Source organism: Helicoverpa zea, chromosome 3 (assembly GCF_022581195.2).
Source record: "Helicoverpa zea isolate HzStark_Cry1AcR chromosome 3, ilHelZeax1.1, whole genome shotgun sequence".
Lineage (NCBI taxonomy): Eukaryota > Metazoa > Arthropoda > Insecta > Lepidoptera > Noctuidae > Helicoverpa > Helicoverpa zea.
The window spans coordinates 2,276,134-2,300,136 of NC_061454.1; the positions used below are offsets into that span (position 1 = coordinate 2,276,134).

Here is a 24,003-nt window from a genome sequence, read left to right on the forward strand (position 1 = left end):
AGCGAACGCGGTGATCAGTTCTCATTCCTTCTCTGTATAGGTAATATGAAGAGACCTGAGAGTTGAGTAGATAATGTAAAAGGAAAAAAATATGAAGTTTTTTTCTACACAACAGTATTTAAATACGAAAATGTTTTAGTAAACTTACTGAAAATCTCTTCCATGTAAAGTAATAGTCTGCTTAAACAAAAAAGAACAATTTCCTCCCGTATTTGCTTGTGTAAATGCGTGTGAAAATCTCGTGAATTTGGTGAGATCAGGACTGGGTGCATCAGGGATATACGACAGAAGTTTCATTTATAAGCGTGTAATACTTTTGACGTGACAAAATGCCAATTTAATTAGCCAAACGAATTTGACTTTCACTTTGGGACTTCGTTGCCCATCAGATCAGTCGGACTAGTCACTGTATCTCACAAACTGTGACACGTTTGTTAAACACGATGTTCACAGTTTACGTATGTATGTATATCTTTTCCCACTATTACAACACATGTTGAAAACTAGAATAAAGTCAATATATTATATTTCGGGGGATAGCAAACGTGTTTTTTTTTACGAACGGAAACCCTCGTACGCAATTTCGACTCGCACATGGCCGAAATATTCACAGAATTATAAATATTCACTAAATAAACTTATTTAACGAAGTGAATCTTCTGTACAATTTTCCTGTTTCACCCGGAAACTCCGCCGTCACCCGGAGCATGGCTTCCGATTATAGGCTTCGGCGCCCGCATTTTCGATTTTTCATGTTTTAAACGATGCTAAATTGCTCTAGCGACTTTCAGTACACTTCAGACTGAATCAGCCACTGAATTTGTACGTAAATTGCGTTTTTAAAAGTACCTAAATATGATTGATCATTGATCATTTTGGGAAACATCATCAAAGATTTGGATTAAATATGTGTGGTCGAGTCCTATTTGTGATTTTTACAAATAGGACTATGCTATTGTAAAGTGTGTGAATATTATTAAATATACCTACCCATTGGGATTCAGGATTGTTCCAAAGAGTTACCACGGGTCTAGTACACAAGGACTCCAGAAGGAATATGACGCGTTTTAAGTCAATAAATGCCTGACGCCCCAATTCAAAAAGAGGGTACAATTTCTGACTGAAATCCACCTATGTTTTTTCAGGTGTTTTTATGTCTTTTTTTGCTGTAAGTATGTATATTTTAATCGCACTATGTATATATAAGGTGCTTTAATATTACCTGCCAGGACTTGAATGGGGGGTAGTATTGCGTTTATAGATTACAATAGTGAAGAAATTTCGTTCCCCGGAACAGTCAATTCAATTTGAGACATTAAACAAGTTAAATTAACATTGGCTCTACTCTGCATAACGTGGTTCACAAATTACGCGCGCAGTGTCGCTTCGTCAATGAAAATTATGCTATCTCTTTCTATCGTTTCTGCAAGAGTGGCAACGCGCAACTCTACTGGATGGTTTTAAACTAATAAATTAAATCAAATTTATACGTATTTTTTTGTATGCAAAAAAAATATGACAAATAATCAATTATTTATCTTTACCATTGTAATCTATAAACGCAATACTACCCCCCATTCAAGTCCTGGCAGGTAATATTAAAGCACCTTATATATCTCCCACTTCAAATTCACATTCAATTATACATAATATGTTGTAACGTTTACAAACTTTTATTTTTTCAGCCCGATTAAAATTAATGTTATTCCAAAGAGGTAACATTAACTTAAAAAAGGTCCTCTAAAGTATTCCTTTCCATTTAAAAAGCGACAATATTGCTTCTTTTTATTCGTGAGCCTCTAAGAAGCTTGTAAGTTAAGGGTCATTAATTTTTTCAGACATTTCGCCTTCCAAGAATAAGGACAAAAATATAAATAAGAGCCGAAATCCCCTTAGGAAGTGTAAGTTACAATGTATTAAGTTTTTTTTTAGAAAATGGTAATATATTTTTGGGTTCCTGAATAGTATAAGTAAAGCCATTCTTTTAGTTTTATTTAGCTGACAGTTTTATAATTTGACACAATATATCCCACAACGGTATTGGTTTCTACATTTTGGGCAGTCTAAATATAATCGATAACATTAAAAAATATTTGGTGATTTTACCAAAAAGTTAAACAGACGTTTGGCATAGTGTTTTAAAGAAAAATCACCAACAAAGTTTCCTTATTTTTTTATTTTTTGTAATAATTGTATTTTATTTCGGCCTACGGAACCTGAAACCTAATCCTTCGCAATATTTTCAAATTGTTTTGGATATAAAGCGTAAATAACGAAGGTTTTCATTTAGGTCATGTAAAATGTCTCTTTACTTAAGGGGGGTCATTTGTTTTTAGGCTTTATATTGTTATTTCTTTACTTACCAAGTTTTCAAATCTCGGCCATTTTTAGAACTAGAAGAGAATGCGTGAAGGTATAAACTTATCAACCGAGAACGTGAGCAATTTCCTTTAAGATTTTATATCATAGGTATTTTATTAGATAATAGCTTCTGGAAGCGGTTTCACCCACGTACCGTGGGAAGTTCTTGCCGGACTCTGAAAGAATTTTTCAAATTGGACCAGTAGTTCCTAAGATTACTGCGTCCAAACAAACAAACTCTTCAGCTTTATAATACTATAAAGAATATAGATAGCAATAAAGTAAAGATATTTATTGTTAGTAGGTAAAGATATTATCAATATCTTAAGTTCAAGTACTCTCAAAGCGTTAATCACTACTTAGGACTTCGAAAATGTGAACTAAACTCAGTCGTAATCGAATCAATATAAATTAAAACAGCATTTCTAATCGAAAATCCATTTCAGAACTTTTTTTCACACAAATTGAATGAATTTTTAACGTTCCCGAAGATCAAAAGTACTCGATTTAGGAATCAGCAACAAATACTAGTTGCTACTTTATTTATTCCGGATAACTATTCTCAAAAGCACTCGCTACGGAATACTGTTCTTTTTGCTCGATAATTTTGCATTTCACTCTAGATTTCACCTTGTACATATATTTTACAGCAAACGTACCACGTAAAAAGAACTAAAGTTCAATAAAAATAAGGTTCAGATTTGCATGGCAATTTCTTCTAAAATGGTAGTTTTAACTTTGTACTGGCAACACAGGCGCAGATGGTCTATTCGTATTCTAATGCGTAGTTGGTTTTAGCAATTGTTTACTTCAATCTTCAGTTACAAAGGGAGAGTTTAATTTTATTTCTTTCACCTGTGGGTGGCTTATTAATGGGTTTATTAATGGTGATTTATGGTAAAAGTCGTGGTGGCCTAGTGGGTAAAGGACCAATCTCTCAAGTATGAGGGCGCGGGTTCGATCCCAGGTCAGGCAAGTACCAATGCAACTTTTCTAAGTCTGTATGTACTTTCTAAGTATATCTTAGACACCATTGGCTGTGTTTCGGATGGCACGTTAAACTGTAGGTCCCGGCTGTCATTGAACATCCTTGGCAGTCGTGACGGGTAGTCAGAAGCCAGTAAGTCTGACACCAGTCTAACCAAGGGGTATCGGGTTGCCCGGGTAACTGGGTTGAGGAGGTCAGATAGGCAGTCGCTTCTTGTAAAGCACTGGTACTCAGCTGAATCCGGTTAGACTGGAAGCCGACCCCAACATGATTGGGAAAAAGGCTCGGAGGATGATAATGGTGATTTATGGTAAATTGGGGACTGATAAAACAATGCACGTCTATAACTGTAATGCAATTTCTTGAACATACTCATGTAAGAACTTTTCTAAAAATCGGTATTATCTCGATCGGAAAGCATATTAATCATTTATTTTATTTTCACTAAATTTTCTATTCTTCAAAAAAAGGAAGTTTTCTGTTTTTAATCAGTGAAATTATATAGGTTTTATATATTTATTACCTAAATCAGCCGTATAAAATCGTATTACTTGTTCGATACTTTTCTCTATCTCTGCTACTTAAAATAATCTGCTACCCTACTACATTATTACTAAGATTAGAATTTTAGTACACAATACCATTTAAGTACTAGCAACACCAAAACCCAATCTTCATTCGTCCTAAATCTACCACAGGACAGAAATGAATATTTAATAAGCTTTACAATATGTTACCCGGTTACACGGAGTAAGGAAAAATGAGTGGAGATACCATAATGCAGATATTTAGGTCAGGCCTTGGTGGTGGGCATGACAAAAACGATCAGTTGCAAGTGAACTAACTAGGCTTTCGGGTTCTTTAAGACATCTATCAACGATTTTTGGTACCTATTACAAAAAATGGCCGAGTCCAAAGAAGGGCGAAAGCAGTAACGTTCCTCGTCCCCCGATCACCCAAATTTTGGCGCGCTACGTTCTTAGGCGATTTTCCGTTATGGCACCTCCGCTAGTCATTTTGTTCTCCATGCCCGGTTACTATGCATTTGGCTGGATGTCAACAGTTGACGCCAGATGGCGCCACGTCCGGGTAAAACGGATACTACGTCACAGTTGCCAGATTGTAGACGGATAATCGTTTTATATCAGTATTGTTGGGTTTTAAAATTTTTGTTGTTTTTTGACATCGCCACTTTTAAAATGAGGTCTTATTTATGATAATTTTTGCTGCATTTTTTGGGATATGTAGGAATTTCGCATACTTACGTTACGGGTAGTCAGAAGCCAGTAAGTCTGACACCAGTCTAACCAAGGGGTATTGGGTTGCCTGGGTAAATGGGTCGAGGAGCTCAGATAGGCAGTCCCTCCTTGTAAAGCACTGGTACTTAGCTGAATCCGGTTAGACTGGAAGCCGACCCCAACATAGTTGGGAAAAGGCTCGGAGGATGATGTAGAAATTTCACGTACTTGCACAATATTATACCTACACATATTCGTTTACTTAAAGGCGCCAATTTTAAAAACTATTTGACTTATTTTAAAACATTCTTCCAGTGTAAGATAGGTAATTTATTCAGGAAGGTTATTTTATATCCGTGTATGTGTTTGTTTCAGTTGTAATAAAAAAATAGAAAAAATTTAAGGGACGCATTTTTATGTGGTCGCTATGTTATCAACCTCCATTTTTATCCATATTAAAATTATATATAACATTTAACAATAACTACACACATTACAAATTAATTTTCCCACAAAAGGAAATTACAATTTGATTAATAGTTGTTCTAATGACTTTAATTAGCTACGATAAACGTTATATTTGAAAGATTACTTGATTTCTATCGAGGTTGTAATCACAACAAAATGGCGGCCTGGTCACGCATAAAATTAATTTTGTATAAAACATATTTAGTGGCAGGCACGCCGCTAGCTGTTTGTTCGCCCGCGTGCAAAACCGATTATGCCGCCCTACGACTACATATTATACTGGTTTTTTTTTTAAATATACAAGCTGTTGATTTGCATCCGTGCCATATTCAAGGAGGTAATTATGCTAATGATTCTCGACCCAAATCCCAAATATAAAAAAATTGGTACGTATTTTTTTTTCTTATTTTTTTTTTTCGGAATTCCGTAAATGATATCTAGCCTTATTTAAACTTGGCGCGTATGTTACTGGCGTTAAAACCGTGCTGCACCCTCACACAAACTCAAACACAAAGCATACGCAACGATCACTCATAAATTTCATTCATAAAATTGGATTACTTCGGAAATACCACGACATTACAATGACAAAAAAAGCAGTACATATTAGTTATTTCCCATCTACTGTAATTCCAATCGATTATTTACTTATTGTATGTCCTCCTCCTGAGCTATGGCACAAATGCAAATCAACACCTTGTATAAGGGGGGGGGGGAGTCCAGGGGGTCCGGACCCCCCTGCCCATCCATATCCATTTTACTTGTCCAACAGAAAAAAATATGTACATGCACCGCTCTCATTGCAGAAAAGTCCTGGGTTAGCCCATAGCAGACTAAGCAATTGCTTGCATCAATGCAGTGCAATCATTACCCAAGTGGCCCCTATGTATTGAAAGATTGTGATTAATAGGTAGGTACTTACCAACATAATGTATATCAAAGTGCTTAGAACAGATTATGGGTAACTTAAACTAACGAACTTAAATATCTATAGCAATGTTTAATTTCAGTAAAATATGTTATTAATGGTTTTTGGTGGGTTTCCCGTTGAAAAAGTCAACGCATGAGACATATTTCATATGTAAGGAAGCGCGAGCGAAGCGAGCGCGAAATTTTTTTAGTCTAAGGACACGAAACAAATTAAAACCACTGTAAATTAACAAAGCAAAGTCAAAAAGAAAGATATGCTCAGAAATGAAGTGCAAATGTACATGAAGCCGCGAGCGAAGCGAGCGCGATTTTTTCCTTAGAGTTTTCATGAAGTAAACATATCATAAAAAGCCAAAGTGAACAAAAAGCTATAACGGACGTGCGCGAAAAATGATTTTTCGGAATTGAATGCTTCAACAATTAAACAAAGATAAATTGCGACTGCGATAACTGACATGAATGGAGGCGCGAGCGCAGCGAGCGCGAATTTTTTTGGGGATGCAAAGGATGAACCCGTCAAAATTGATAGGGGACGACCAAAGCGAGGGCGGCTTTTTCTGAAATTTAATTGCTAATCTACTCATCTATTTTTAGTAAAAATATTTTTATTACGTAATTATGGTTTAATTTTGCCGTATGGGTTAATTTTGCCGCCCCCTAAATAGTGCCGCTCAGGGCATTTGCCCCCCCTGCTCTCTCCCCCCACGCTACGCTAATGGTTGATCTTAAATCGTTTTTAATAATTTTTTATTTTGAAAATGATCAACAGATGTAACTGAAACCGGCAGTGTAAGTAATATTCTTAGCGCTATTGCTGTGTTCAGAAATAGTGAAATCAAATAATTGGTAAAAATATATTGTATTTTTTTAATATTACGTGATAGGTCGCTCGATTTGCCGCCCCCTACGACGTGCCGCCCGCGTGCGGTGCACGCCTTGCACGCCCGCTTACGGCGGGCCTGTTTAGTGGTTGTAAAATGTGAATTAACTGCGTTTTATATTAATGTTAGGTCGTTACATGTATTTTCACTAACGTCTTACTAGTTCGGATTAAATTTGTTATTGTATTTTGTCATGAAAAGTTAAGGAAAAAAGGGTGGTGGGTTATTTAAGCTACAAAATGACGCTTCTTTGACTTAGGTAAGCGTAGTTTGTTGTTTTATGTTATTTTGTTAAAATAAGTGTACCTAATGTTATGGAAAGCTTTATGGCCTTACTACAAAAACTTTAACCACTGTTTTACACTTGTCTAAAAAAAATGTGTCTCCAAAATGAACCATATGTCAACGTCATAATTTGACATTTTTTTAGACAAGTCTTAAACTGACGTTAAAAAGTTTTTGTGGTAAGACGGATAATGTTCAAATATATAATTTTTACCTAAAAGGAAAGTACCTATGTTTTAAAAAATTCGCCCTAACCGAGAACCGTAGATGGTCAAACCAAAAGCCAAAATTAAAAAAAGTAACTTTTTTAAAGTTCTCACCACAGTTGTGCGTCAGCATAAAAGATTTACACCCTCCAGGTCTTAGAGCACTTAACCAACCGGAATTACCGTGAGCACAAATACGAAAAAGTCTGCTAGCTTTCAGGGTACAGGTACCTATGTATGTGGGTTTGTACCCATATGAAAACCTATGAAGAGCCTCAGGTTTCGCAAACAGGGGCGACAAGAGGTCTACTCGGCCCTGCTTAGGTACCTACGCATCTAAATTTACAAAAATGATGGTAATAGATAGTTGACTAACTATTTTTGATCACCTCGTTACGCACACAAACAACAAATAAAAAACACAAGCATAAACTTTGCGCGCGTATGTATGAACGAGCTCTCTTTCTTTGGCAGAAAGGAAGGCAGAGTCAATGGCGTCTCCAGTACGTTAATCACTCTAAGCCAGGTACATACTCTATGGACATAAACTTCGTGCTTATCTTGTTTCCCGCGGTGCCTAGATTTCTACTTTAGCTGCGTGCTGACGGTACTATAGTTTTTACTCGATATTTTCAGGTGCATTGTGAAGTTATAGGAATTTTCGTTGTATACTGATTAAACAAAGTCTTATGAAAAAAGGTCAAGTTAACCTCCAATTTTGAGATTAGTGTAGTAGATTTTTCGTGTTTGTTACTTATTATTTTACCATTATTAACTTAATATCAGAGAGTGTCTTAAAATAATGACATAATCCAAAAATATTTATCATACCTAATGGTTTAATATTTGAATGAGCTGTTGGTCGCGATTATTGAGAGGATTACCATGTTTTGCTAATGCTGTATAGATTTTGAAATAAGTGTGGTGATCCAAACGGTCTTTCACATAAAATATTTACGCTGCTGCATACTAAGCTGAATAAAAAATATTTATAACCGCTGTAAAAATCCTGTTGAAAGGACTCGTGAGATAGGTTTTGTTTAGTTTCATTTCTGTTTAGGCTATTCATTCATTTATTTAATGAACTGCAAGTCTGGAACAAATAGTACTTACTTACCGTGTAAGTATCGTATAACGTAAGTAAGTAGTGTAGGTACAACTTGTCCACGCGACGTCACTTGGCCACCAAACTTATGTGGACGAGTTAACTTTATGCGACAACTTGTGCACTGGACTATACCACTGACTTAGTTTAAATTCACCTATTGTTTCACGTTTATAGTTGGTGAGATTAAGGGAATAATAGCACGTCTTCTGAACATTGTTCTACGTTTATACTTGGTAAGATTAGAAAAGAATAAGACATTCTTTAAACTATAATAGAGAGCAAAGAGTGTATTTGTTTGTTAGCTTGAACGATGGAACACTAATGGTCCGATTTCAAAAAATCTTTCAGTGTTAGATAGATAAATGTTTTATCCGGATGCAGGAAGTAGTTCCCACATGCCGTGGGTGGATTTGCTGGCGGAAGCCAGTAATATTATAAACTTGAAGAGTTTGTTTGTTCGAACACGCTAATCTTAAGATGATTCAGTAGAAGAAGCCCATTTTTAGAAGGAGGCTGGGTGCGGTAAGCAGTATCTTCAATACTGAGGTGGAACCAAAAGGAACAGCTAGATCATGATAAACATCTTTTACCTCAATCGGATGTTTACATAATTAAACACAAAAAATCGGCCAAGTGCGAGTCGGACTCGCGCACGAGGGGTTCCGTACTATTATTTATAAAACGAACAAAAAATCACGTTTGTTGTATGAGAGCCCCCCAAAATATTTATCTAATTCTAGTTTTCACGGTTCATGAGATATATAGCCTGGTGACAGACGGACGGACAGACGGACAGAGGAGCGAAAACAATAGGGTCTCGTTTTACCCTTTGGGTACGGAACCCTAAAGAGTATTGCATTTGGCTGTAAGTGGGTCTTAATTAAACACAAAGAATTAAACATATATTTTCAACGTTCCATTTCCCACTAGTACACAAAGCCACAACTTGTTCCTATCATACAAATAGATTATACCTTTTTGTTCGTCCCCTATTCCTAGACAAATTGGTATTCTGAAGAAAGCAATTAATTCTAAGGACAGGACCGAATAATTTGTAAAGTGTCACGTACAGGGCCCACGATTAACGGTCAATGACCTTTGGAGACAAGTTAAGCTAATACAGGATGATATTTTAAGATCCTTTCTTTGATCCCCGGTTTTTATCAAGAAGGTAACTTTTGAACTTTTGACGTTTTATATTATGAGGCTTATGTTAAACAACTGCCACCCGTCAACGAAGAGTTTATTTTTATAGAAAGAGGACATTACACCGAGATTTCACTAGAGTAGACGTAACTAAGAAGTAAAAAAAAAATAATTTCGCCTACGTAGTGCCTGAGTGGAGTTGGTTGTTTTAAAGCTTCTTCGGTTCGCTCAGGTTCGCTCCTCTTTGGTGAAGCCACAAAGATACAACTCTTCGTCAATATCATCCTCCGAGCCTTTTTCCCAATCATGTTGGGGTCGGCTTCCAGTCTAACCGGATTCAGCTGAGTACCAGTGCTTTACAAGAAGCGACTGCCTATCTGACCTCCTCAACCCAGTTACCTGGGCAACCTGATACCCCTTGGTTAGACTGGTGTCAGACTTACTGGCTTCTGACTACCCGTAACGACTGCCAAGGATGTTCAATGACAGCCGGGACCTACAGTTTAACGTGCCATCCGAAACACAGCCAATGGTGTCTAAGATATACTTAGAAAGTACATACAAACTTAGAAAAGGTTGCATTGGTACTTGCCTGACCTGGGATCGAACCCGCGCCCTCATACTTGAGAGGTTGGTCCTTTTACCCACTAGGCCACCACGACTTTTCTAGGCCACCACGACTTTTTAACAACTCTTCGTCAATATAGAACTAAAATATCATCCAAAGCGAGCAAATAAATAAAATAAAATCCAATAGTTTTATTTCAAAACATTTGAAATAGGGATTGCATGTTCGCGCTATCATAACTTACAAAACCGCACTTTTTCGCGCACATAAATATTAGATCGTATGAAACCACAGACGGAGGTGCGGGTGCCGGATTAAACCGCTTTAGAACCGGTTGGAACCGGTTGGAACTAGAAATTTCGAGTTAATCAGGGAGCTTATTTGAAGCGCATCTATATTTCACGCTATGCGGGTAGGCTTGCATCGTGCTGCAGATTTTTTGTCTTGTGCATTGTTTTATCTGGCCTTCTTTTATACCGTAGCGTAACAAACGTGAAAAAAGAACGTAAAAATATTTCAGTTTTGAGGTCAATTAAAAAATCTAAAGCGAGTGCACTATTTACCACCAAATCATGTGGTTTTGGTGAGAACTCTGTTTCCATACGCGCATTTTGAACCACATTTGAATTACTTCTGAAACTGCGAGGAACAGCAAATTGAAATACTGTGACTTGACACAGTCTATTTATGTTACAGTAATAGGAACGATATTCGATAAGCGATAAAATCCTTTCACATCCTGGAAGCATGTTCTTAAACTAACGATTCCTCCATTTAGAAACCAGTTATCAATCGTATCTAACTAAACATCAGCCATCGAAACATCACTTGTTCAGTTGAAAGGGCCCTAGATCCTACAATTTAATCTTATCCTTGACAGGCCTGTATGCCTACAAACTAAGTAGCCAACTAGATTAGGAAGTTATATGCGTCACTTGTCACTGTGGTGTGGAACTTAGGGATCTAGGCTAACCCTTTTCTAGTATACACACTTTATACGTACTCATAATACATACATATCTGTGAATATTATATTGCCGTCTGACCACCACTGCTTTTATTTTCACTTGTTGTTAAAAAATAGAAGCCATGCGTACTTCTTAGTTTTGCCATATTGTCTTTTAAATAGACGACAGTACTTGCCTTTAAGGGGCCCGATTCTCCTAATTTTACTTAAGCGTCATACGATTCACGTTCGACTGAGATCCAATCCCGACTCAATTACGATTGAAGCGTATGTGGCATTCCGCAATTTTTTTTTGAAATAAACGTTTTTATCCTTTTCTGTCATTCAATAATGAATCATTTTGTCTGCAAATGATTTACGATTGCAATAAGATTGTAGAGCAAACTAAGTACCGTATAGACCAAAATCACCAAAATAGCAGACCAATCGCAAACCAATCGAATGTCGTTGGAATACGATTGGTCTTAAATTAGTAGCAGAATGCCCGATATGGTTAAAACTGCTATTGCAATCATATTGCGATTCAATTTCTATTCGATGTTGACATTATTAACTTAGGAGAATCGGGCCCTTGGTAAAAACATACACTGCAGGCTAAACTGTCGGCTGATACTCTGATAGAGTAGGCTCGATAGTAGGTTGTCAGTTTATTTCGAAGGTAATCATGACTCCGATCTTTTAAGTCGGTTCAGTATCAGTCAGATATTGATAGGTACTAATAGTTGTAATGCGCGCTACCATTCATCTCCATACTTATTTATGAGCCCGATCAAACTATTTACCAACTAAAAGTTCTTATTATTTCCTACTTTAACTGAAGAACTGAATCAAGTTTTCTCTCAAATCCACATTCAATTTCAGTTCCCAAAATATTATTCCAGCTATTAAATCTAAGTTCTTAAGTTTACACGACCGAACATGTCGGTTAGTGTATGCACTAAGCTCTCCTTGAGTTAATCCCGTATTTCAACTTGAAATACTGTGGTAAACCCTTTTCAGGTTTTCCTCGGGTTTCAGTATAACGAGCTAGGAATAATTTTGGTTTGACACTGCGTTTCCTGAACTCGGTAATTCTGAAATGTGTAATGGAATATGGGGGATTTACTTTGTGGTATGCGTTTTGAACGGTAAGATTTTTATTTTGTATTTTGATGGATTAAAGGATATTTGGGTATGGTCCCTAAAGATTAGCGGCCCTTTTAGCTTACTGCTAGATGTAGCTTAGCACTTCGGGATTGTTGAAAACGCCAAAATAATTTACCATTTTCAAAGCTTAATTTAGCGTCACTATCTGGACAGGCATTTTTTTTTCTTAAAATCCCAAAAAGTATTATAACAATACGAACATATTTTTTGTTTTGTTACACTTCGGTGTAAACGAAGCCATTTTTAATCCGTTCCAATTTACGCGTTGTTCGCAATTCGCATACACTTACTAATTCAGAGGTCGCTTCCGAGCCAACACCTGACTGCAACGGCCATAGCTTTCCTTTAAATGTAATAAAATGATCGCTGCTGCGTGCTATGAAATGCACTTTATTTGAGCGTGAAAGATTAAAATGATTATTGAGATTAAGAGTATGCATTCTTGTAATAAAGACTTGTAGTTACCAAATGTTTGTAGTTTACTCTCGGATTTAAAATGTGCTTACTTTTCCTGCTTAATTACCTGTTCCACCTGCGTCTTGGGTGTACTATTTCCCGCAGTGAGACAAAATGTTGCCTATGTTACTCGGAAATAGTCTAAGTAGGTTCCCAACAGTAAAATAGTTATTTAAATTAGTTCATTTTTGGGATTTCAAGAACAATTTGCGCATACGGATGAAAGTCACCTTTCTCAGGCCGACTATCTTGGTCAACAGCCTAAAGACTAGTATCTTTAAACGGGTTCAGTAATATTGCCACCGAAAACTCGATAGACAGACAGACAGGGTTAGGTACTTTTGTATTTACCTCTATAATATAAGTTTCAATATTCATAAAATCCCTCAAGTCCTTTAATTATCTCTAACAGAGGTCCCCAACCCCTTCAATAGCACATTAATATAATTTCAGATTACACATTGTTTACCTCAACGTGGGGTCCCTAAGGCACTCGATTTCGAAGTCATATCGCAAGTTAAATTGACGCTGTTACTTATTCACTGGCCCTCAGTGTACGGCGAACGTTATTTTTGAGTTGACGGGTTTGTATTTTGTTATTATGGCTAAATAGAAGCCACATGGTTTGAACTATCACAGGGTTAAGCAACGCTTGGCGCGGTTGGTCCGTGGATGGGGGTATTAGAAGCTAGACATTTTGACAATTAGTCGTACCTGGGGGTTGTCAGGTTTCCCGAGTGTGTGGGTTGACGAGGTCGCTCTATGTGAAACACGACTACCTACCCGGTAAGACTGGAAGCCAACAATACATATCTAGTTCTAGTAAAGGCTAGGCTGATGTTGGGTTTGTATATTATTCTAGAAGGTTATGGAAAGCTCACGAAAGAAAGGAAATAGCCCGAAAGTACAATTAATATCGTGTCCTAATGATACTTTCTTCCTAAATACGTATATCTGTGTTATCATTTTTTCTTCTTTTTTGACTTTTTTGGATGGATGCACTGTTGTTAGAGTCCTGTTACATAAACAACATTAGTTAGTTTGTTAGTTCAGTTAGTAGAGTTAATTAAGAATAATTACAAAAAGTCTGACCATTTCATAACTAAACTTCTTGGAAAAACAAGCATTATTATTCCCTTTATTCAGCAAAATATACCCTAAATATACTGGCTCAATTATCTCGGGAATACAACATCAAAACAGCCACGGTACAGAATCGTAGCGACCACGAGTAAGCAATTAGCTAATTACAAGTCCCCGAGACAGTTAATTAGCTCACAGTCATATTAATAAGGCCAGTGACGTGTACTGATTTGTTGGTTATGCAGTTAGTACCTGTGGTCTATCTGGGTTTATGTTATACTATGAACTTGGACAGTTTGTTTGGTTGAAGGTGCAAAGCTTTGAAACTTTTGGTTCGATTTGAAAAGTTCTTTCAGTGTTAGAAGGCCCATTCTCGAGCAATGAAAGCTGTGTCCCGTGGTTACTACAGCACACCCCTGAATAAATGAGATTGAAATAAAATTGTAATCGTTCCAGAAGTTTCAGAGATAAGCGCTTTCAAGCGAAGAAACATAGTCTTCAGCTTTATAATAATACTAGCTGGAGCCCGCGACTTCGTCTGCGCAGGTTTAGTATTTCGAACAATATGTTTACAAATTGTAGCCTATGTGTTATTCTGATGTATAAGCTATATTATTGTAAAGTTTCATTAAAATCCATTCAGTAGTTTTTGCGTGAAAGAGTAACAAACATCCATACATCCATACATACAAACTTTCGCGTTTATAATATTAAGTAGGATATACTGACTTACATAATACTGTGTGTAACTGTATGACAACGTATTTCTCTATAAAAGTCATGCTCAAAAATATTCATTCTGAAAATAAAAATTGTTTATATGCTCAAGGGTGCTTCAATAATACATTGAAGCGTATGACGTTGTCATTTAGGCATCGATTGTCGTAAACCTCGTACTTTCCATTTCCTTCTGTTACTCCCGTGGGTTCGCCTGGTGTATAAGTTATAAGCTTATGAGATGGCTATAGAGCTTTCTTGATTCTATGTAAGTTTTTATACAGGGCGTGTCGTTCACAATCACATTAAATCCTATGGCATATACTTTATGATATTCTATAGCGAATTGTAAAAAAAAATAACCTAATCCATTCAGTGGTTTAACCACAGGAGTCATTTTTCGTTTTTATAATTTACAACATCATGTGTAAAGCAGAGATCACGTTAGGAGTATTGAATGTTTTGATCAGTTGACAGCTGTCAGTTTTCAAGGGAAAATTTCAGTTGTTTGTAATGACTGACTTTTATTTTTCGCACGTTTTATTCTAAGTATTAACTTTGTTTGAAAATTATTTTTTTTTATTTTATGTATTTTTCTTTTTTCTTTGTGTGAATCGACATATATTAACCAGTATATTAACGCATTTCATTTAATGTGATTGTGAACGACACACCCGATATAGTTTATCATAAAGTTAATATCGGATAAAATGTTACTTACATATGACTTCATCGTTAGACAGTATTTTTTGATGGCGATCAACCATGCTTTCGAATGAGCATGCTTATTTATATACATTGATAATATTACTTATGAACTTGAGAAACTTTGAGAAACGCATGATCAATATTGGTCACGGACGATTAGAAGGTCTAGCTACCAGTAACCACGCGGTACCAATCAGGGCGTCCGGCAGGCAGACGGAATCTTATTGGTCAAAGCTTACAAAGATACTGGTCGTTGACAGTTAATAAAAAAAACTGGATTTATATCTATATAAAATAGTATCCAATTTTAAAACAGCGGAATATGTCTTACAGCTAGGACTAGACATAAAGCTAGGACACATACCGTCTTACCACAAAAACTTTTAAACGTCAGTTTAAGACTTGTCTAAAAAAATGTCAGATTATGACGTTGACATATGGTTCATTTTGCAGCCACATTTTTTTTTGACAAGTGTAAAACAGACGTTTAAGTTTTTGTAGTAAGGCCAACATTATCGCTCTCAGCTTATCCTTCACACCCCAAACCCCGGTAATCGACCGCCGCACATAGGGGTATTGGACCAAAAAAAGCGGACAATATTATTTTATGCTCTTATCCTGTTTATTGGTCAAAAATCACTGTGTAGAATGTATTGTTACTTATTTTATGATATTATTTTAGTTAAAAAAAAAGTCGTGAAAAAAAAAATTAAACATAATAATTATTAGCAAATTTTGTGACATGAATGAATCAATCAATTAATCCTAACTGAAAAAATCACTAGGTACTTGCTTCAGTTTCATCGCCAGAATCTATCGAACTTTCGTCTTCAGTTGAGACTTCAACTTTACTTGGCATTAGCTTTTCCCTAGCCGCGGTACTAAAGGGTTTCGACTTCTTTGGGCGTTTTGGCCTAATACTGCTTATAAACGGGTCAGATGTAAGAAGTAACCTATTCAGAACGTCTTGGTTGCACTGAATTGTAATATTGTATTTCCTCGTTTGTAATATCAAATGTTTCATGAACAAATCTTATTCTCATGGGGCGGCAAAAGCGAGGTGAGGATGGTGTCGCATTTTGCCAAATAACCCTTTTGCTATTGGTACAAATAATTTGAAGGGGCACCACAGATGATTGAAAGATGAAAGCATCGGAATCGGCCGTATTTTCAAATCTTTGTTTGTACTCTGTCTGGTTCGATCCATCACAGCCCCACTTACAAATTAACTCCAATAAAGCTATTTCTTCTGTTGGTAGACTTTTTAGTACATCATCCAAGTATAACAGTAGTCGTTGAGACGTGTGATTCAATAAATTTTGAAGTTTTACTTCGGCGCAGATGGCAGTTACCAAAACTGATTCTTTATCTGGGTAACAGTCTTTTTTTGCTCTTTCTTTGCACTATAACATGGATATAATTTTTTATCACTAGTCCTAATAATTTCATACTGATTCCTCGTTAAAGACGCTTCCACAAAGATTGATAATGCTTGATTGGGTGTTAATTGTGATCTTAATGATGAACCGCTGCTTTTGTAGTTTTTTAAGTACGTTGATCCTCGGGTTGGACTTTTACTGATATCTTTGACCACTTTTGCAGCCTGTGGATAACCACATTCTCGGAGCTTCGTTTGACTCGCATATAAGAGTTGTTGAGAGTCACCCTCATCTTTAAGGCTCTCAACTCTTCGCCTTTTACTGCGATCACATAAATCACTAAATGCTTTCGATGGACGACCTGAATTTCTACTTGATCCCGTAGGTATTTCTACAGTACCTTGAAGCCAACTGTCATTTTTTTTCAAGAAAACCTTTTCTGTCCTACTCGCAGCAACCCATCTGGTCTTCATTTCTGACTTAATGGCAGAAAATTTGTGCAGAAACTGTTGTTTTTGTTCCTCGGGGAAAGTCGGCTTACTTACAATATCTTTCTCCACAGAGTCCAACTTCTTTACAAATTCTCTTTCTGTACTTTTTTTCATCAATTTAAATAAGTATTCCCGTAATAACATTGTTTCCAGAACTACCTGCTAAAGAAAAACTCCTGTATTGTCAAGTTTTCAATATCAAGTGAATAATATAAGTTTGTTTTGTAAAAATTGTATTAACAAAATAATACGAAAAAAATATGATAGGCAGATTTAGGCACCTAAAGTTCTATGTTTTCAATAGTAGAGTAGTTAATCTTGTTATAAAAAAAACAAAAATTGCCCTGAAACGTCCTGAGACATAACAAAAACACTATTATGTATATGTTTGTTGTAAAATCTTACTACGTTTTTATGCAGTCTAAAGAATTGTTCATATCTATAAGCTAACTAATACTACATCAAAACAAATAAAATAAAACGAATAATGAATGAACCTGCTTCATTATTATCCATCATGAATATCACTTCACAAGACTTTGTTTAGTTAATAACAACCAAAATTGCGCGATAAAAAATCGTTAACTCAATGATTGTTACGTGACCGTTTGCAACCGTTCAATTGATAGGCGAAATAATGATACACAACATTTTTTTAAGTTTTTAATGTGGGTAGTTTTAGGTTCTTAATTTATCTAGGTACCCTCAAGTACATCCAATTTGCGAAGATACTGTACTTTGATCTTGTCGAATATTGTCCGCTTTTTTTAGTCAAATACCCCTATGTGCGCCGATACGATAACTAACTTGATTTCCACCCCGGATATAACTTTTTCCAGGGCAAGGGCCATTTTTTGATTGATGACGATTTGATTAACATCACTTTCTTTTCAAACAGCACTTTTCTGATTAACATTAAGAAGCGGTGACGATGGCAACTCATTTCCCGATTTGCGACCTTTAATGGCTTGGTAATGTGATTGGATCAGTTTTGTTAAACCATTTTGTGGTGACGTTGAAACGTTGTCTATGATTAGGTGCTATGGCTTCTGTTTCTCAAGCACGAGAAGAGGCAAGACTTTTTTTACTAATTTCAGTTATATTGAAGCTAAAAGTACATAGCTATCATTATAACTTAAAACGTTAATATGCGGTGATAGAAAAACATTGTGCGGTAATATGCAAATTGCAAATTTTTTTATGAGAAATAAATAATGAACAAACGAAAAATGTTTATGAAAAGTTCATTTATTATACGTTACAGGAATAACACTTATTAATAACAAGCTATTTCCAGCGGATTAACTGTATGCCTAGGGAACTACTTCTCACACTCGGTTCTCAGGCTATCTATCTTACCAAAAATTTAAATTCAGTAGTTTTGACGTAATACATTAGACACACCGAGCAACTTTCACACTTATAACATTAATATATGTGCATAAAAATGAACAAGGAAACAATAATGATGCTAACTTCATTTATTATACTTTACAGAGAAGACTCATTCTTAGCACATACACAAAAACAGAAGAAGCACTTTTTACAAACTAGCTGTTTCCCGCCGTTCTAACCGCGTCCTGAGAGAACTACCTTTCTAAAAGGTATCCTATCAAGTATATACTTTCTTTTTCTTTATTATTTATCTGTGTTATCGATCCACTATTATTAACATGAGAGACAAAGAGACAGACAGTCACTTTGACATTTACAATATTACTAAGGATTATTCAATTAATTAACAACATTGACAATCGAAGCACCAACGCTTCGAAGCTCCCTCAAAATTTCAGCAGCTTAGTCAGCGTGAACCTGGTCTCTGGCATTTGTTTCTTGTTATTCATGGCTCTGTTGGAAGGCGTGTATGTGGTCCTCTCGTACGCCACATGCCGGTTCACCAGGGTAATCATGTGGAGAAGGTCCAGGTCTTCGTAGTGTTTCTGAACGACGTGGCAGAGGGCTTGGATCATCCAAGAACCGTTTGCATCGCGGTAGGAGAGGTAGTCTGTAGAAAATAGTTTTATACATTTTTAATAATAATTGTTGTAGCTTTTTTTGAGGAAGGGTTACATCTATACTAATATTTTAAATTTGTTTGTTTGTTTGAACGCGCTAATCTCAAGAACTACTGGACCGATTTGAAAAATTCTTGCAGTGTTAGATAGCCCATTTATCGAGGAAGGCTATAGACTTTTTATCCGGGTTCGTGCCGTGGTTCCTACGGGATGCGGGTGAAACCGCTGACAGAAGCTAGTTTTTTATAAACTGTTTTGTTTTTTTTACGCAGGCATGTAGTAAAGAAGGATGGCAAAGATTTCGTTTTTGCTTTCTGAGCAATATGCTTATCGGACTTGAGAGACCCATTTTTTGGCAGTAAAGTGAAAAAACTACAAAGTCCTTTCCTAAAACCTGTCCCATCTTTGAAATCGACAGACTGCAAAAATCTCCCCGGACTATCTTCTAAACGTTATCACAATACATATTTGCTTTTGTGTTTTCGTTTAGGTATTGATTAAAAAGTCTACCTTACCTTCAACAGAGGAGCGCAAGACGAGGAAGTCAGCATGCGTGGGCACGGTGAATGAGGCTTCGCCGTCCAGCGCCACAGTGTTGCCAGCATCCATACTAGCGCCTCTGCACGCCTGGGAGAAAAACCAGAGTATTAAGTTATACTTAGAGGAAATTAAAACCTGCCAGGGATTCAGGATTGTTCAAAAGAGTTGTCTTTTTGCAGCACTGAATGACGAAGGGCTCTGGAAGGAAGACATTGAGTAACATTGATGGTGAAAGTAAGTATGGATAGTCGTGGGCTGATACCGGCCAAATAACTGATCATTGTTCATCCTCATCCTCCGAGCTCTTTCCCAACTATGTTGGGGTCGGCTTCCAGTCTAACCGGATTCCGCTGAGTACCAGTGTTTTTGCCTGATCATTGTTATCTGTTCATATTAGTTCTGATTTATGAGACCGATAAAATGTTCGTAATAGTTAATATGTTAATTTTGAAGATTGTGCAATAATATGTAGTGTACATAGGTAATTGCACAATAATTTTATAGGAGGTAACATTGCACAACATTATTCTGCGTCTTGGGACCACCCAGTTGCAAGCCTTTTTCAAAATATCTACCTGAACGAAGAACAGCTTAGGTTTGTTGACCAGACCCGGCTGCTTCTCGAAGATGGTAAAGACATCAGTGAGGAGGTAGGGTCTGTCAGCTGCGTGAACTTCTCCACCCTTGTCTCCATGGCTCAGGATTGTGACACACATGCACGAGGTTCGAGAGTGGTCTTTTGTGGCAACTGGAATTATGATAGGAAACCTATTAATAATGCAAAAGTTTATAAGGATGTACGATGTATAGTTGTTACTCTTTTACGCTAAAATTTATTCATTGATTTTGATAAAACTTGGCGATAATATAGCTTACATTTCTGAGTTATACATTTTGTTTCCTTTAAAAAAATATATAATATTGATCTCTGCGTCGGCTCAAGTCAGATAGTCTAATTAAATACACGCTACTGCTCACAATGATTTCCCTCCGCCTTGATAATTTTACTAGATAGATTTTAACCACGCTCATTCACAGTATGACTACTCTTCTCTAGCAGTTATAAATAAATAGTTATTAACACTTACTGGCATTAAGATTCTTGATAATCTCTGGGTACTCTAAGTCTCTGAACACGATGACTTCAAAGCCGAGGTTCCCGAACAACGTCTTTAAGCTTTTCACATCATTGTCCGTACCATTCCTTGTGCTAGGCTGCTGATTTCTGTAATCAAAGAAAATAAAAAATAAATAGAAGAAAGATAAATAAAGATAGGGGAATAAAATAAATAGATGTTAAATAAAATGTATTTTATTCCTTAAGACTACTAAAATTGTACGTAAATTAACATGTTGACTTCTGACCGGCTTTTATAAAAAACTGCTGACTTTCTGGATCGTCGATGTCAAACCATCAGGGTAAGGAGATCAGCCAGCTCCTCAGTACATATTATAGTGTACAAACATTTGTGTAGACACAAGTGCATTCAATATTCCTTCACTCTCATAGCCCGAAAAAATATCTGATTATCTTCAAACTTAACTATCCAGCCAGCTAACAGCTGATATTAGGTCGGGTAGTTGGTAAAAAATGTAGTTTGTTCTAAGAGTATAGTACTTTTTGTTTATCGACGTCAAAAATCATCAAATGATCCCTCCCGCTGTGGGTTAGCAGCGCTGAGGGAGTGTCAGAGTCTTACTGACTATAAACCATCGTGTTCCGTCGTAGGCCTTTTATGTACCAGGGCCGCGGTATCTCTTTCCAACAATCCCGCAGCCCCGGCAGACCTTGGCCCTGCTGGGTCCCGCTGGGAGTATAGTACTTACTTGAAATATCTAGTCTTCTTGAAGGTATGGTGATTCAGAATGATTAGATACTTTTCACCGCTCATATTGTAGTACAGAGCATCTTTGTCGAACTTGAGGCCCTCATCTTCAGGTACAAAGATAGGATTGCTGAAAAACACGAATATCCTAATTGAGAAAGTCCTTAGTAAAGTAAAGTAAAGTATCTTTATTGTATTGATTGTGTTGGTTACAGGTGTTAGGTATATGTATACAAGCTGTTGATTTGCATTTGTGCCATACTTCAGGAGGAGGACATACAATACGTTAATAATCGATTGGAATTACAGTAGACGGGAAATAGCTAATATGCACTGCTTTTTTTGTCATTGTAATGTCGTAGTATTTCAGAAGTAATCCAATTTTATGAATGAAATTAATGAATAATCGTTGCGTATGCTTTGTGTTTGCGTTTGTGTGAGGACGCAGCACGGTTTTAAGGCCAGTAACACACGCGCGAAGTTTAAATACGGCTAGATGACATTGACGGAATTCCGAAAAAAAAATTAAAAAAAAATTACGTACCAATTTTTTTGTTGATTTGTGTCGAGAATCAGTAGCATAATTACGTCCTTGAATATGGCACGGATGCAAATCAACAGCTTGTAGTTACAGTACAACAATCAGCCCGTTTGGGCATACAATAATTAAAGCCCATTCGGGCAGCTACATTATTATTTATTACAATTAACAAATTATATAAATTACAATTTATTATCAAATTTAGAAGTTTTGTTATTATTTATGACATAAATTCTAACTACTCATTTTCTAAGAAATCCTTAATTGTATGTGTAATAACATTTTTGGGAAGTCAGTTAAAATGATGAGGTACATATAAGTTTTATAAACTATACTACAAATTAAATAAACAGCGAAAATTGTGACATAGAAATCTCCGAAACTATGTCACTATTTGTAAAATTTATTACATTGACCTACATCCAATAGTGCAGGCTATTTTGTTTACACACAACACAGACCGCTGTAGGCAGAAGATAGTCTGTTCTGTAACCCCGACTCCAACAAAGCGGGGAAGATTGAAGATAATTTTAAACGATCAATAGAATTTAATTATTTATACAAATGATCTCATCAGCGCCCACTCGTATCGATCAGTGGAGATAATTCTATTGCTTGCTCAAAAACCTTTGTCAAAAACACCTTCATCATCATCATCATCATCTCAGCCATAGGACGTCCACTGCTGAACATAGGCCTCCCCCTTAAATCTCCACAGATACCTGTTGGAGGCGACCTGCATCCTGCGTCTTCCGGCGACCTTTATGAGATCGTCTGTCCACCTTCTTGGTGGACGTCCTTCGTCTGGGCCTTAAGTTAAGAACTATAAATACATTAAGCTAGTTATTCTTCTTACCTCGTATTTGATGGGTTCAAGTTAAACCCCTTGATATCTGAAGAAGTTTCGTCCATATTTTCCATTGCTGAAATAATCACACCACTAGTTCACACGAAAATCAATTTAACTTCAACACCGATTAGAAACTGAATTTTCACTAATTTGTAATTCTGTTTTTGTTTTTAGTTAAATAACTATTAACAACAATATACACTGTTTAACAGTATTGTGATACTACTTTGTGCATAAGCGGTAACAATACAGCGTTTTTATTAAAAGTGAATCGCTAGATAAGGCAAATTCTTGATAACGGATAGATATGTTATCAATATGTTTACAAAGAATATCGGCGGACGATTTTTGAAACTGGAACTTATGCAGGAAAATACTTGTGCAATATAGATACTGTGCAATGTATCTAAGTATGTGTAATTATTAAATTAAATTGCATAAGAATTGGTATTATGTTTGTATGTGTTTTACGTGGTGTAATACATAAATATTGCGAAAGACTTCAAGGATAATACACAAAAAAAAAGAATTGCTTACCTTACCGTTATTATTTAATTATATTGCATAAGAATTACTATTATTTAAGTAATTTCTAAAAATGTTTGTACGTGGTGTAATAGGTAGGTACCTACCTAAATATTGCGAAAGACATATTTAAGAAAATACAAAAAAGGAACATTTTATATTCATATATTTATTTGCATTCCATTATATTACAAACTAGCCGTTTTCCCGCGGTTTCACCCGCGGCCCGTGGGAGCTACTGCCCGCACTGGGATAAAATTGATGATTGAATTGATTGGGATGGCCTATGTTACTCGCAGATTAGCTTCCCAATGGTGAAAGAATATTTAAAATCGGTCCAGTAGTTTTTGAGCTTATCCATTACAACCAAACAAACAAACGAACAAAGTTTTCCTCTTTATATCATCATCCTCCGAGCCTTTTTCCCAAACTATGTTGGGGTCCGCTTCCAGTCTAACCGGATTCAGCTGAGTACCAGTGCTTTACAAGAAGCGACTGCCTATCTGACCTCCTCAACCCAGTTACCCGGGCAACCCAAAACCCCTAGGTTACACTGGTGTCAGACTTACTGGCTTCTGAC

General features: G+C 36.4%; 1 protein-coding gene across 1 annotated transcript; it reads right to left on the bottom strand.

The window, feature by feature from the left end:
• Positions 1 to 18,354: 18,354 nt before the first annotated feature.
• On the bottom strand, positions 18,355 to 23,265 carry LOC124646291 (caspase-like). Its single transcript, XM_047186412.1, has 6 exons — positions 22,905 to 23,265; positions 21,509 to 21,637; positions 20,770 to 20,906; positions 20,257 to 20,429; positions 19,657 to 19,768; positions 18,355 to 19,131 (listed from the first exon to the last, which is right to left on the bottom strand). Exons 1-6 carry the CDS (start codon positions 22,967 to 22,969, stop codon positions 18,908 to 18,910), a joined length of 840 nt encoding a protein of 279 aa, XP_047042368.1. The 5' UTR covers positions 22,970 to 23,265; the 3' UTR covers positions 18,355 to 18,907.
• Positions 23,266 to 24,003: the final 738 nt, after the last annotated feature.